The sequence below is a fragment of the Geotrypetes seraphini genome, chromosome 1 (genome assembly GCF_902459505.1).
Source record: "Geotrypetes seraphini chromosome 1, aGeoSer1.1, whole genome shotgun sequence".
NCBI lineage: Eukaryota > Metazoa > Chordata > Amphibia > Gymnophiona > Dermophiidae > Geotrypetes > Geotrypetes seraphini.
In genome coordinates, this window is record NC_047084.1 from 376,539,527 (window position 1) to 376,556,463 (window position 16,937).

The 16,937-nt window shown below is 37.7% G+C and overlaps 1 protein-coding gene across 2 annotated transcripts in view; it reads left to right on the forward strand.

The window, feature by feature from the left end:
* Positions 1 to 13,899, forward strand: part of GSR (glutathione-disulfide reductase) — a 67,075-nt gene extending 53,176 nt beyond the window's left edge. For both annotated transcript variants that reach the window (XM_033915648.1, XM_033915654.1), the window contains exons 11-13: positions 9,864 to 9,995; positions 12,204 to 12,337; positions 13,576 to 13,899. In XM_033915648.1, the coding sequence (XP_033771539.1) occupies positions 9,864 to 9,995; positions 12,204 to 12,337; positions 13,576 to 13,725 (416 nt within the window). In that variant the 3' untranslated portion in view covers positions 13,726 to 13,899. The remainder of the gene's footprint in view (positions 1 to 9,863; positions 9,996 to 12,203; positions 12,338 to 13,575) is intronic.
* Positions 13,900 to 16,937: the final 3,038 nt, after the last annotated feature.

Sequence of the window (16,937 nt, forward strand, 5' to 3'; positions counted from 1 at the left end):
TCTCTCCCGTTCTCCGCACGGCCACCTCAATATATATTTTAATACAAACATATATAAAGACCCCTTTTGCAATAAATTATAAATCATCTGTTCTTATAATATTGTACCCACCCTAACCCCTATTATATGTTCTATCCTTGTGCTATGATATCTGATCTTTAGAAAAAAGAGCCAATGGTCCCCAGATTTTATTAAATTTTTTAATATAACCATGTTGTAACGCTATTGCTTTTTCCATCTTATATATATGGCAAATAGAATTCCACCAAAAAGTGAAATTTAATTTTGTATGATCTTTCCAGTTTTGAGTAATTTGTTGTATGGCGACCCCTGTTAATATCAATAAAAGTTTATTATTGTTTGCTGATATTGGACTCTGTGTTCTCATTGCTGTTCCAAATAAAATTGTGTCATATGTAAGTCCAACATGATTTTCTAATAATATATTAATTTGGGGCCAAATTGTTTTCCAAAAGGCATTTATACAGGGACAAAAATAGATTAAATGATCTAATGTCCCAATTTCTACCTTACAATGCCAGCATCTATTAGATTTAGAACTATCTATTTTTTGTAACCGAGTAGGGGTCCATAAAACTCTATGTAATAAAAACAACCATGTTTGACTCATAGATGCTGACATTGTAGTATGTATTCTCCAGGACCAAAATTTTTGCCATTGAGTTGCAGAAATTGTCTGTCCTATCTCAATACTCCAAATGTCCCTAAGTCCTGTTCTTTTTTTTTTATTTAAAAATCCATATAATAATTTATACCATTTTGCGGCTTGGTGTCCCAAAAAATCTGCCTGAAAGCAAAGGATTTGCAAACTATATTGAGTATTAAGATTCTTCCATTCAGGGAACCCTTCCTGGATGGCCTGCTTCAATTGCATCCATTTAAAATATTGTGTTATGTTCAATCCAAATTTCTGTTGCAATTGTGAAAAACTAAGCATGGATCCATTTACTATAACATCATTTAAAGACCGTATACCTGCAATTATCCATTGCTTCCATATTATTTTGAATCCACCAATTTTGATCCTGGAGTTTACCCAAATGGATTGATTTAACGATTTAGTTATTGGATCTGTTGTAATATTACTAATAAATCTTAATGTTTTCCATGTATCTAATAAAATTCTGTGATCTTTATATCTCTTGGGCATTGTTATACTTATAAGATGTTCCGGATATAATGGAAACAGGAGTTGCCATTCTAAATATAACCAGTCTGGTACATTCTCCATGAGGTCTGGGAGGATCCAATACATACCCTGTCTTAAAATATAGGCTTGATGATACCTATAAAAATTTGGAAAATTTACCCCTCCCTCTCTAATCGTTTTTTGTAATGTTGCTAAAGCGATTCTTGGTCTTTTCCCAAACCAAACAAATTTTGTAAGTATTCTATTTAATTTTTTATAAAATGACCCCTGAAAAAATATCGGAATCATACTCATTTGATAACAAACCACAGGTAAGATCATCATTTTTATTGTTTGAACTCTTCCCCACCATGAAAGATGTAAAGGATTCCATTGCTCGCACATTTCTGTTATTTTTTTTAATAAAATTTTTTCATTTTCTGTTACTGTATCATCAATTGTATTTTTGATAACAATTCCTAAATATTTTATTCCTTCCTCTTTCCATTGGAATGAATATGAATCAAATAATCCTTTGGTACAATGGACATTAATTGGAAGAACTTCAGATTTTTCCCAATTTATTTTGTATCCAGAAAATTTACCAAATTTATTTAATAAATTTAATAAACATGGAATGGTATCTTCCGGTTTCCTCAAATATAAAAGAATATCATCTGCATATGCAGATAATTTATATTCCCAATTTGAAAATGTGATCCCCTTTATTCCCTTAGTTTGATTTATTGCAATTAATAAGGGTTCAAGTACAATATCAAAAAGTAAGGGAGATAAAGGACAACCTTGTCTAACCCCCCGTAACAAGTTAAATCTTTCTGAAATGTTATTATTTATATTTAATCTTGCTCCAGGAGAGCTATACAATGTTTGAATCATTTTAATAAAAAAGGGACCTATTCCAAACCATTTTAAAGCTTGATACATAAATTTCCACTCCACTCTATCAAATGCTTTCTCTGCATCTAACGATATTAAGAAAGCTGGTTCATTCATAGTTTTCGCTAAGTTTAAAGAATGAAGTGCTAGTCTGGTATTATGTGAGGAATGTCTTTTAGCAACGAATCCTGTTTGGTGTACATCTATAATAAAAGGAAGAGCTTTTGCCAATCTTAATGCTAATACTTTAGCAAGCAATATTTCATCTACATTCAACAATGATATGGGCCTGTAGTTTGAAACCAATGTAGGATCCCTGTTTGGTTTTGGTAAGACAATAATTACAGAATCTGCCATAGTACCTGATATATTTTCATTGTGTATCTGATATTGATATAAATTTAATAAATAAGGCAATATAATATTTTGAAATGTTTTATAAAATTCAACAGTATATCCATCTCCACCTGGAGCGGATCCAACTCTAAGAGCTTTCAATGCTAGTTCTATTTCTTTTAATGATATATGTTCTTCTAAACTTCCTTTTATATGTTCTGGAATATTTGGTCCAATAAATGAATTTAAAAACTCTAAGCCATCTTGTTCTTTATTTTCATAAGAATGTAATGTAATTTATTTCTTATATACCGCTACATCCGTTAGGTTCTAAGCGGTTTACAGAAAATATACATTAAGATTAGAAATAGGAAAGGTACTTGAAAAATTCCCTTACTGTCCCGAAGGCTCACAATCTAACTAAAGTACCTGGAGGGTAATAGAGAAGTGAAAAGTAGAGTTAGAGGAAAAATAAAAATAAAATAAACATTTTAACAAGATTTTAGTTTCCAGAAAAAGGGCTTCTTCAGGGAAGAGACTTGGCCGACAGTCCCAGGATGTCTATGTCTCCTCCCCTGCGATGTTCTCCCATCCATGCATTCCCTCCCAGACACACTGCCCGTGCCCCAGCCGCTCCAAGGAGGCTGCCCCAGATGAGGCCCACGATGAATGCAGGATTCTCTCCTCTGCGGGAAAGCCGCCCGGAGCCGACAGTCGATCTTCATAGCGGATTGCAGGGGGGGAAGAGTTCACACTCTTGGTAGGATCGGGTCTGTGTTCTCTCGGTGGTTGTGGCTGGTCTCGTTGCTGCTTAGGTGTAAAAGCAGTTGATCTCCACTGCTGCTGATATTTAAAAGCAGGCAGATTGATCTCTCCAATGGACTGCAGGGGGAGGAGTTCACAATCCTGGCAGGATCGGGTCTGTGGGCTCTTGGTGGTTGCGGTAGGTCTCGCTGCTGCTTGTATGTAAAAGCAGTTGTTTTTCTACTGCTGCTGATATTTAAAGCAGGTAGATTGATCTCTTAAACGGGATATAAGGGGAGGAGCTCTCGATAGTGGCGGCTGGTCTTGGTGCTGTTTAGGTGTAAAAGCAGTTGATCTCCCAATGCTGCTGATATTTAAAAGCAGGCAGATTGATCTCTCCAACGAATTGTATGGTGAAGAGCACACACGCCTGGCAGGATTGGGACAAAGGCTCTCGATAGTGGCGGCTGGACTTGGTGCTGCTTAGGTGTAAAAGCAGTTGATCTCTTACTTCTGATGATATTTAAAAGCAAGCAGATTGATTTTTCCAACGGAATGCTGGGGGAAGAGCTTACATGTTTGGCAGGATCAGGGCAAAGGGCTCTCGGTAGTGGTGGCTGGTCCTGTTGCTGCTTAGGTGTAAAAAACAGTTGATCTTCCTAGTGGACTGCAGAGGGAGGTGGAGCTCACACTCTTGGTTGGATCGGGTCTGTGGGCTCTTGGTAGTTGCGGATAGTTCCGCTGCTGCTGAGGTGTAAAAGCAGTTGATTTCCCACTGTTGCTGATATTTAAAAGCAGGTAGATTGATCTCTCCAATGGACTGCAGAGGGAGGAGCTCACATGCCTGGCTGGATCGGGGCAAAGGGCTCTTGGTAGTGGTGGCTGGTCCTGCTGCTGCTTAGGTGTAAAAGCAGTTGATTTTCCTAGCGAACTGCAGGGAGGGTGGAGCTCATATTTTTGCAGGATCGGGACTGTGGGTTTTTGGTGGGTTGGTCCCGTTGCTGCTGGGTGTAAAAGCAATTGATCTCCCACTGCTGCTGATATTTAAAAGCAGGCAGATTGTCCAGGGAGAGGAGCTCTGCACTCAAACTGCCATCCTCCTCGCCTCCAAGTTCCGGAATCTGAAGTATATAGACTCCTATAAAAATCAAGAAATTGTTTTACAATATCTTTAGTGCTGGTGTGTGTATTGCCTTTTGTATCTTTTATTGCAATAATTTTAGTTTTTCTTTTTTTTGCTTTAAGAAAATTTGCTAGCATTTTTCCAGCTTTATTTGAGTTTCCATAATATCTAAATTGCTGACAGAACATTTCTTTTCTAACAAATTGTGAAGAGAGTTCATTATATTTAGTTTTTACTTTTAATAGTTTTTGTAATACTACATTTTCCCATTTAATAATTAATTTTTTTTCTAATGATTTAATTTCTTCCTCTAATTCCATAAATTGTTTTTTAAGCTGTTTTTTCATAAAAGCCGAATATGATATAATGTTACCTCTCATTGTCGCTTTACAAGCATCCCATATAATTTCAATATTCATATTGTCTGTGCTATTAATTTGAAAAAACTCTTTCATCTTTACTTTTAGGTCTGTTACAAAATTTTCATCAGCAAGTAAGGCATTATCAAATTTCCAAATTGATGTAAAATTTGTTTTTATATCATTTTTTAGATCAATCCACACACCAGCATGATCAGAAATTATAATAGGATCAATAACTGCTTTCATAACTTTTTGTGCTAAATTACTAGAAACAAATATATAATCAATTCTTGAAAATGATTTATGGACCTGAGAACAAAAAGAATATTCCTGATCATTAAAATGAAGAATACGCCATATATCTACCAAATCACAAGATTGTATCAAATTTTCTAGCCCTAATGATTTTATAATTTTACTAGGTTTCTTATCCAAAATAGGATCCATAACAGCATTGAAATCTCCAGCTACTATCAAATTTGAAGTAGCCAATGGTAGTAATATCTGTTGAATTTTTTAAAAAAACTCCATTTGATTTGAATTAGGAGCATATAAATTAAATAAGTCCAGGGTTGTATTTCCCATTATCATTTTGATATGTACCCATCTTCCTAATGGATCAATTTTTATAAGTTTAAAATCAGCAGTACATTTCTTATTAATAAGTATGGCTACTCCTGCCTTTTTCCCTAAGGCAGGAGCAAAAAAACATTTAGATACCCATCCCCCAATTAGTTTATTAGATTCATTCCCTGTAAGATGTGTCTCTTGCATGAAATAAATATCCGCATTTTGCTTGTGAAGGAAACCTAACATTTTTTTTCTTTTTACTGGGTGATTCAGACCATTGACGTTAATGGAAAAAATTTTAATTGTCATTTAGTAATTTGAGTAAAATTAAATATCTTCTTAATAATAAAATTTTGATCAGATATCTGCACTTTTCTCTAAATATTCTAGATTTAATTATTAATTTTCCCCTCTCCCTATTCCCATCCCCCACCCCACCCTCCCTTTTAATTAAAAATTGTGTATACTTGGTAGCACGCATCTTAAGTCGATAATAAAGCACTCCATAAGACCTGTTCTTATTGTATTCTATAAATTAAGACATTTGTTATTTAAATGAAATATAATATAATTTAGCCATGTTACACATATATATATATATATATATATATATATATATATATATATATATATATAATACTCAAAGCATATTATATTGTTAATTTATCTAAATTGTTATTTTTGTAATAAATATATATCAATAAATAATCCCTTATTTGTTTTATTTTAAATAATATGGGAATTCAATGATATATAGTTAAGTATTTTATGATCAAAGAATCCCCCTCCTATGGAGGAACCCACCGTAAAAGTACATTCCGATTTCACATATATATTTCTTTTACTTTTATGTTAGTTGAATCCAGAAGAGAGAATAATTTCAATATAAACTCATTTCCTTCAAGTATATCTCAGTCCACCTTTATTCTTGATTGTAGTTTTCTATTCCGTTTTGAATTTTCATTTCCTCTTCTTTTCTTCTTTTCCCAATGTATGTAGTTCTTCTCTATATATGATCAATACGATGCAACAACAAGATCTGTCCATAAGTTCAACGGTTATACAAAAGTCTTTCTTTATAGTTCCGGTGTCTGCCCTGTCCATCACATGCAGTTCCCTCGCTTTGACATCTGGGAATCTGAGTCTTTATTCTCTCCTCTGTATCTAGTATTATATATGTTCGAGATGCACCCCCACTGCGGATCCCCCCATGGAGGAAGATTTTTACTTTATATTGTATTAAATTAATTAAAATTATAAAGTAATCTTTCAAATATTTTCTATTTTTCTAAAAGTGAAAATCATTTATCTGAAATTTATTAATTAATATTGAATGTTCCTAAACATCTTTCCTTATAAATTCATTCTTTAATATTATATTATATTTTCCCTTAATACATTCATATCTTCCTTTAATAAACTTGGTTCATGTTTAAAACATTCACTTATTTCCTTAATAAAAGTTTTTTTTTTTTTTTTTTTTTGGAATTTTGATTTCATTTGAATTCCATTTTTGAATATCGTTAGTGTAGAATATTTGAATTGAATATATTACATTCTATATCGTTTTTCCAAATCAATTTATAATACCTTTTATCAAATTAGTTATTTAATTATATTCATTTATCTATATATAGGAACTAAAATATGATAAACAATTTAAGAAGACATTGGTACTTCCTGGTTTTGAATAAATTTTTCTAATTTCTCTGGATCATTGAAAGATAAAGTTTTGTTTCCAATAGTCACTTTCATAGTAGCAGGGTATACCAATCCAAACTTCGCTCCTAATTCTCTCAGCTTTGGTCTTAAATCCAATAACTTCTTTCTTTTAACAGCTGTATTTTTTGCGAAATCCGGCACTAGATGTATAAAAGCATCCTGATACTTCAAACCTTTATTTTTCTTGGCCAGTTGTAATATTTCTATGGCCTGCTGGTGTCGCAATAGTTTAAAAATAAAAGGTCTTGGTCCTTGCTGGTTTACTGCTCTTTTTAACGGCACTCTATGTGCTCTTTCTATTTCTATGGGAAATTTCGTTTGCAACGGAAGTAGCTTGGGAAGTAATTTTTCAATGAAGGTGACAGGATTTCCTATTTCTGCTCCTTCCGGCAAGCCAATCAGACGGATGTTACTTCTTCGTTCACGATTCGAAAAATCTTCCAGGTCTTTAATGAGTATTTCAATTTTTTTCCTGTCTGCTTGGCTATAACAGATTTCCTCTTCAACTGTCAGCATTCTTTCTTCTAAGTTGTTAGATTTCAATTCAAGCACATCCATCTTCTTATTTATATTTGAAACCTCTTCTGTTAAATCGGTAACTTTTTTAGTAATAATAGAAAGCATTTCTTTAATTTCTTTTAACTCTTTCATAACTTCTGTGTCTGTCAGTTTTAAACCGCTCTCCTGCTCCGGTTTTGCCCTTTTGCTACTTCCTGATATAGCGAAGTCATTTTTATTCTGTTTACCAGTTGCCATCCTTTTTTCTTCTTTATTATTCATAGGACCAGTGAAATTTTAAAATATCTTCCGTTTTCATACAATTTATTTAATCTTTCAAGGTCTTTTTAACGGAGCTCTCCAAACACGACTTTCTTCATGCATGTCAACTTGGGAAACTGGTTTTAATTTCCTCTACAGTAAAGGTCTGCACGGGAACGGGGATCGCGGGAATCACGCGGGTCCCGTGGGTGTCCCGTGGGAATCCCCCCTAATCCACAGGACTCCCACAGGGGAACGGACTCCCAACGGGACTCCCACGGGGATGGAAGGCTTTGGAAGCAGGGTTCGTCCATATAATGGACACGTCAGCCTTAGTAAAAGAGGGGGTTTATAACAGAAAACAAAAAAAAGGTCCCACCAAAGAGATTCCACAAGGAAAACAGCAGCGCAAATACAAAAGAAACTGTGGAATTGATGATCCTATCAGAAGTAATTGCTGCTTTTTATGGGGACGGGCGGGGATGTAGGTAATTCCTTGCGGGGATGGGTGGGGACGGAGAGGATCCTGGCGGGGACGGGCGGAGATGGGTGGGATTTCTGTTCCCGCGCAACTCTCTACAGTTCCTTGTAATATTGGGTAAGTCACTTAATCCTCTATTGCCCCAGGTACAAATCACTTAGATTGTAAGCTCACTAGGGCAGAGAAAGTAGTGGTTGTATCACAGAAATGCAAGACCCTTTACCCTTCCTGTTTTTCTCTCTCCATGAGTCCCTATAGAACCAACATTCATGAGCTAATTCCCATTATAAAAGAAACTGCTGCTTCAGAAGGGGATGGAATGCATAAATTAAAGAAAATCAGAAACTAGGGTAGGAGGTTGACAACAGCAGCCTTCAGGACCTGAACATTTGCATTATTTATTTATTAGAACCTCAGACCACTAATGAATCCTTTGAAATTAAATTAAATGAAAAGGTGAGCAAACTAAGAATACATTATCTGAAATATAATTTACTGGCACTACTTGTTGAAGTGTCATTAGACAGGTTGTCTGGTCAGAGCACTGATGAGATTTTGAACTCAGAAGTGCTGCTGGCATTTTCCCTGTCTAGTTCCTCCAATTCAGGTAGTTTGATGGATTTCAGGTGACTGTTGACCTTTCCTGTGTCAATGTATTAATCTGTGCTGGCTGAAGTGTGTTTGGATTACTGGCATACTCCATTCTGGAGCTTTCTTCAACTCGGAAGCTGCTTATCATTGCCATGTCAGCCACTGAGAAGCATGAATTCAGCTGTTCATTTTCACATAAGTTGGAACAACACTCTTTGTGCTGTACACACTGCATGAGGAACATCTTTATTAGGGGAGAAATTATCAGTATGGGCTACCGTTAAGACAGGTTATTTTAGCACAAGGTCTCATTGCATAAAATGGAACCCTATGATAAAATAGCATGAACTCATGGTGAAATAGAGGCCGACTGAATTTTGGTTTCAGCTTTGGCACCGAAACCAGCCCAAAATCTGAGTTTGCTAGTGCTTTTTTGGCTTAAAACCAAATTTCCCCCCCCCCCCTTCCCTAAAGTGTGGGTCTTGTCAGGGTGCCTTATAGAGACCAGACAGGGACATAGCCATGGAGCAGGCCTGGCCTACCCACCCAGCAGCCACAGGCAGCAATTCTTGACCTGGAAGCCTTCCCTCTGAAGAGAAATAGAAATGCTGCATAGGCTGGGGGGTGGGTGTGTGGAAGAGTTGGGAAAGAAAGAGACTGCATGGGCTGGTGGGAGGTGGGAAGGGAGGGAAAGAGAACACTAGACCACCAGGGGAGGGACTTTGGATGATCATTGTGGCCAGCTCGGTGGCACCTGCTCTCTTCCCACAGGCAGGGGCAAGGTGGGTGCCTGGCCTGTTGGGACTTGATCTCTGTGTGTGTTGGGGTGGAAGATCTGGGGTGGGTAGTACTGGCAGCTTGGGAGGACCTACTCTGGTTTTGCTGAAAATGGCACCTCCTTTGCTCTCAATAATCAGCAAATTTCAGCTGCTGATTCAGTTTCGGTTGGCTTCTATGGTAAAATAACTTAATGGTATCTCATGTTGATAACTTCTCCCTTAAGTCTCCCGAGCCCTCTGATTCTGTAACTGAGTGAAACTAAAGCACTTCATGTTTGAGAGAAAGCAGTATACTTGTGAAAAGCTTAACTTGTTGCTTAGCTTGACTTTCCTCATCCTTCCTTTTCAGTGGCAATAGCTGCAGGTAGACGGTTGGCCCACAGACTATTTGAAAGCAAGGCAGATTCCAAACTGGACTACAGCAACATACCCACGGCTGTGTTCAGTCACCCGCCGATTGGGACTGTGGGACTTACAGAAGGTAACACAATTATGTTCTGTCATGAGAAAATTCCAGAAGTATGGACCATCATCCCCTGACCCTGCTTACTGACCATTTGTGCATGGAGAATCTCTATTTTAAGAAGACTGCCAGGAAGAAAACAACCCTCCTGAAACCACACTACCAATGAAGGAGTAGTCTAGTGGGTCCTCCTTGTGAATGAGGGAAACCAGGGTTTGACCCCTGCGTCTCCAATTGACACTTTTTGTTTTAAGTTTTTTATTCATTTTCCATATAACAACAAGTGTAAATTAACTTATGCTGTGTAATACTTAGTTCGGGTCAAGTATATTGCCCAGCTATCCTCCCAACGGAAGATCTCCATTTCACTCTCGTCAACGTGTAGAGAGCTTCTTCAGGACAGCATTTTGTTAAACAGTTATTACTTTCTAATAGCCGCCGCACTATTATCGCCGCGGTCTTGTGCATTAAAAGTCACCGATAACCGGCAACCCGACTAATTTTAACGGCATTCTACATCATTTCCGGTGTAGAACGCCGTTAAAATTAGTCAGGTTGCCGGTTGAGTTATTGGTGACTTTTAATGCACAAGACCGCGGCGATAATAGTGCGGCGGCTATTAGAAAGTAATAACTGTTAAACAAAGTGCTGTCCTGAAGAAGCTCTCAACACGTTGACGAAAGCGAAACGGAGATCTTCCGTCGGGAGGATAGCCGGGCGATATACTTGACCCGAGCTAAGTATTACACAGCATAAGTTAATTTACACTATGGTATATTAAGCAATAGCTTTATATATATATACTGCTCATTGAGAAAATCAGAAGTTTATCAATGATAGCCCTTTTTTAAGCCTGTTAACTACGATTAGCTCTGGTCACCGGCTTTGGGCACTTGAGATATATAGTCTTCGTCTCTATTTATGAGCACGTTGGGATCTTTTTGATCTTATGTTGGCCTTTTTTCAAGGGTCTTGAGTAGTTATACTGTCTATTGAATTTGATTGTTAAGACTTAGCAACTACAGTAACTGGCAGTTACAGCCATCAGCTGAGTGTCGGGTCTCAGATTCTGAATTTTCAATTATTTTGTTTGTTGCTGTGCTAAGTAAGCTTGAACGTGTGATGCTCATGCCTGTCATGTTCTTTTTCTATTTGATAGGAAAGTGCTTAGTATCCATTTTTCATCGTGGCAGGGCACAGTGATAAGGGAGATCTGTCTAGTGTAGCCCAGCTGTTCTTAGGATTCAAACTCGCAACCTTCACTACTCCTGGAAGGGGGAATAAGGGAGTATCCCCTGGTGCCACCTGATAGTCAGACTCAAGGCTTATTGTAGTGATGGCTGGGCTAGATGGGAGGTTTAGGTGGGGCAGAGCAGGGCCATAGCTAGCTATGTGCAGCTGGTTCACCCACACAGGGTGCAAGGAAAGCCAGAGTGCCAAAATTTGTGCCCTCTCCATTGGCTTACCAAGCTGATATCATTGAAGTAGACAGGGCAGGGGCATGACAGGAGCACAGGGCACATTTGCCATCTGCAGTACTCCTGGAGCAGAGCCTGGCTCATATGAATAAACACTATAGCCTGCTAGAGGCCAGACTAAACTGTTGCCCAAAGGAGCAGGAGGAAACTGCTTGCCCCCCCCAAAAAAAAAAAAAAGATCCCCAGAGAAGGAAATAGTGTTTTGATGTCCAGACATTTTATTTATTTATTTATTTATTCAATTTTCTATACCATTCTTCCAAGGGAGCTCAGAACGGTTTACATGGCTTTATTCAGGTACTCAAGCATTTTTTCCTATCAGTGCCGGCAGGCTCACAATCTATCTAATATACCTTATGCATGAGCCTCCTTGGCAAGATCTGACTGTAATATGATTCTAGATCAGACAGATGTATTTAACCATGGAGGTTTGTGCACTGAGTTCAAGGGTTAACCTCTGGACCTACTGTGATTTTATGAACACTTCAAGCATTTTTTTTTTTAGGCTTTTCCAGTGAAAATGTGGGGCTCTATTTGAGAATTTTTCACACATGGCTAGTTGTCAGTTTCAATATCTTCCAGCTACGTAGTCTACATAACAGCTAAGAAATGAACATACTTCGAGGATGAGCAGGTGTGCACAGTGCTTTGGGTCTGCTGGATTGAAATGGGAGCTACAATGAAATATGTGCAGAGAGGTTCTCACTTACTCTTTTTAATATTTTTTCCCTCGTTTCTGTTTTGAAAGAGGAGGCAGTGCAGCAGCTTGGAAAAGGAAACGTGAAGACCTACACAACCTCTTTCACACCGATGTACCATGCAGTGACTAAGAGGAAATCTAAGTGCGTCATGAAACTAGTCTGTGCTGGTATAGAGGAAAAGGTATGCGAGGAAATTCAGGATAAAAACATTAGCACAGAAATTTGGATGTGGGGTGGAGTTGACTTTTGTGGGCTAATGGCAGAGTGGCAAGAAGAGAAACATGGTCTCCCACAACCAGGGTGACTTCTGGTGGCAAGTGGAAGACATGTCATTTGATGAAGCTGCAGTAATAAGAGGAAATATTCAGTGACACAATCTGGTTAGTGCTGCTTAGCAGGTCCTGCTAACCAGATAAACCTTTTACAAATCAGCCTTTTACTTATTTCCCCTGTTTAGGTGTGTGGTTTTTTTTTTGTTGTTGTTGTTGGTTTTGTGGGTTTTTTAAATGGAGGAAGCTACATTTGATTGTTACTTGCTCAGTGCGAGACAGAACTACATATGGTTACCCTCATGTGTTTCCTTCCCCCCCTTTTTTTTTTTTTTTTTTTTTTGTGAAATTGTAGTTCATTCTCCTTTACCAACCTTGGAATTAATTCTTTTCTCTTCTTACCCTATTATGAACTATAAGGCACTCAGATGTGTCTACATCAGGGGTGCGCAACTCCAGTCCTCGAGGGCCAGAATCCAGTTGGGTTTTCAGTATTTTCCCCAATGAATTTACATTCAAAGCAGTGCATGCAAATATATCTCATGCATATTCATTGGGGAAATCCTGAAAACCAGAGTGGATTCCGGCCCTTAGACTGGAGTTGCCCACCCCTGATCTACATGATGAGTGGGATAGAAAGTTCTGAATAAAACTTGATATAGTTTCAATTTTGAATGATTTCTATTTTATAGAGCAGGGGTGTAGGTTTCATCTTATACTGTCAAATAAATTGCTGTACAATGAATCGCAAAATGTTTATATTTCTCTGTTACTTGAAATACTTTTTCCAGTGTATAGTGTTCAAATTAACTAATGTATATAATGGTAGAAAATGAACAGCTGGCTTATCTGGTCTGTCCAGTAATTCCTGTTCATACTGCTATAAAAACTGTCTGGTATATGGAGACCGGTATCTTATCAAGCTCATCCATGAAAGCAGGCTCTAAATTGCAAGGTTGTCAACTTGGTTTTTAAGATGCTGTATTTTAGGTTTGTAATCTGCTCAGAACTGCTCGGTAGAATGGAGTATAAATGTGTTGAATTAAATTAAATCACAGTCTGTCATCCTGTGCTGTCTGCTAGTTTTCTCTCCCATTGCATTACTGTAATTTTACAGGGCATTACTTTAATTTTTTCTGTGTTTTGTAAGGTGGTAGGGCTGCACATGCAAGGCCTGGGCTGCGATGAGATGCTGCAGGGTTTTGCTGTGGCAGTGAAAATGGGTGCCACCAAGGCTGACTTTGATAACACTGTTGCCATTCATCCCACATCCGCAGAAGAGCTGGTCACACTCCGTTGAAGATTGTAGTGGAGAGCACAAGAAGACGGTTTTCTTCCTATGGGCATTCTACTTTCTGTTGCTTTTTTGTATATAGCTTCAGAAAAGAAATGACTTGGTTTAAAATCTTATGTCAATAAACTTTATAGACATATTTTTTCTGTCAATCTTTTCCAAATAAAATATATACCAAAAGGTTGTTAGTAGCTTTGAATTAACTATCTTATTTTGTGAAAAAAGGAGCTAGTGTGGGTTGATAGATGCTACATAGTTCTCACGATTTTGGCTAAAATTCATTATAGGACTAGAAACATGATGGCAGATAAAGGCCAAATGGCCCATTCATTCTGCCCATCTGCAGCATCCACTGTCTCCGCCTCTCCCCAAGTGATCCCACAGGCCTGTCCCATACTTTCTCAAATTCAGACATAGTCTTTGTCTCCATCAACTCTACTGGGAGACTATTCCATGCATCTACCACCCTTTCTGTAGATTATTCCTGAGCCTATCAGTTTTCTTTCAAATGAAAGAGATTTGCCTCATGTACATTTGTCATGTAGGTATTTAAACATCTATATTATATCTCCCTTTTCCCATTGGCCATACCTCTCCCTATGCTCCCTAGCATCCTTCTAGCTTTTGCTGTCGCCTTTTCAACCTGTTTGGTCACCTTAAGATCATCGCATACAATCACACCCAAGTCCCGCTCTTCGTTCATGTACAAAAGTTCTTCACCCCCTAAACTATACTGTTCCCTCTGTTTTTTGCAGCCCAGATGCACGACCTTGCATTAAATCTTAGCTGCCAAATTTCAGACCATTCTTCAAGTTTCGCTAGCTCCTTCCTCATGTTATTTATACCATCACGGGCTGTCTATTAGCAGAGTTTGGTATCCACAAAGTCAAATCTTACCCACCAGCCCTTCAGCAATATTTCTAACAAAAACAAAAAAAACCAGGCCCAAGAACTGAACCTTGAGGTACACCACTGGTAACATTTGTTTCTTCAGATAGATCTCCATTGACACTACCCTCTGTCGCCTTCCACTCAACCAGTGCTTTCTTTTTTCTTTTTTTAATTTAATCTTTATTCATTTTTTAAACTTTCAACAAGTGTAACATAAGATACAATCATTTTATACTTTAACATCACTTAATATACCATCAAAGTTTAACTCACATCAAATATCCCAACAATTGTACTTAAGCATAATAAATCATAAAATATTCCCTCCCCCCCTGGATGTGTATGAACAAAGGGAGAAAATAATATTCATTCTGTACAATATTTTGTTAATGGCTCCCAAACATCCCTAAATTTCTTAAAATGCCCCTGCTGTATTGCTATGACCTGTTCCATTTTAAAGATTTGGCATAACGAATTCCGCCAAAAATTATAATTCAGCCGATCCCAATTTTTCATAATTTGCTGTATGGCAACCCCATATGATGAGCAAAAGTTTATTATTATTATAAGAGATTTGACTCTTGGCTCTTATGGACATACCAAATAACACAGTGTCATATGATAATGCCACCGGATTTTCCAGTAGATTATTCACTTGATGCCAATTGGATTTCCAAAAACTAAGTATCAATGGACAATAGAATAGTAAATGATCTAATATCCCAGCTTCAAGCTGACAGTGCCAGCATGTATTAGACTTAGAGCTATCTAATTTCTGTAAACGAACTGGGGTCCAAATAGCTCTATGTAACAAAATAACCAAGTTTGTCTCATAAATGGTGACGCCATACATCTCATCCTCCAAGCCCAAATTCATGGCCATTGAGATGCAGTAATTTGATTCTTTATCTCAATGCTCTAGATCAGTGGTTCCCAACCCTGTCCTGGAGGAACACCAGGCCAATTGGGTTTTCAGGCTAGCCCTAATGAATATGCATGAAGCAAATTTGCATGCCTATCACTTCCATCATATGCAAATCTCTCTCATGCATATTCATTAGGGCTAGCCTGAAAACCCGATTGGCCTGGTGTTCCTCCAGGACAGGGTTGGGAATCACTGCTCTAGATGTCACGCAGAGCAGTCTTTGGTTTCTTATTCAAAAATCCAAATATTAATTTATACCACTGAGCGGCCTGGTGTCCCAGGAGGTCCACCTGAAAACATAAGACCGGCAAACTATGCTGTTTAGTTAAATTTTTCCATTCAGGGAGCCCCTCCTGAATGGCCTGCTTCAACTGCAACCATCTATAATTTTGTGATTTATTAAAACCAAATTTATGTTGTAATCGTGAAAAGTCAAGTAGCTTACCATCTGATATAACATCATCCAAAGTACATATACCTGCCTTCATCCAGTGTTACCAGATGACCTTAAACCTGTCAATTTGAATCTTGGAGTTCAGCCAGAGGGACCGACATGTGGATTTATGGATAGGAGTAGTTGTTAAATTATTGATAAATTTTAAAGTTTGCCACGTGTCTAATAAAATTCTATTGTCCTTATACAATCTAGGAAACTTGATACTTAGAAAGTGACCTTATCGCAGTGGAGACGTGAGTTGCCATTCCAACCATAACTAGTCTGGGAGATTTTCCATGAGCTCAGGGAGGATCAGTACATACCCTGACACATAATATAGGCTTTATGGTACCTATAAAAGTTGGGAAAATGTACCCCACCCTATACAATTGGTTTTTGTAGAGATACCAAGGCAATTCTTGCTGCTTTCCCCAGCCAAATAAATTTTGTCAGAATACTATTTAATTTTTTATAAAAGGACCCCTGAGAAAATAACGGTACCATACCCATTTGGTAACAAACCACAGGCAGAATCATCATCTTAACTGTTTGGACTCTCCCCCACCAAGACAGATGTAATGGGTTCCAATGCTCAAACATTTCTGTGACCTTCAGCAATAAGGATTTTTCATTTACTTTCATAGCTTCTTCCAGGGTATTTTTATCCAAATACCTAAATATTTTATACCCTCTTCCTTCCAAAGAAAAGGGAATGTATCAAATAATCCTTTTGTACAATATACATTTAGTGGAAGAATCTCTGATGTGCTCCAGTTTATTTTGTAACCAGAGAATTTTCCAAATCTATCAATCAGATTCAGAAAATGCGGAAAGGTGGTTTCAGGATTCCTCAAATGAAGCAATATGTCATCTGCATAAGCAGAGACCTTGTATTTCTGACCTGCATAAGGAATACCCTGTATCTCTTCTACCTGCTGAAGAGCCAATAACAAGGGTTCCAAAACA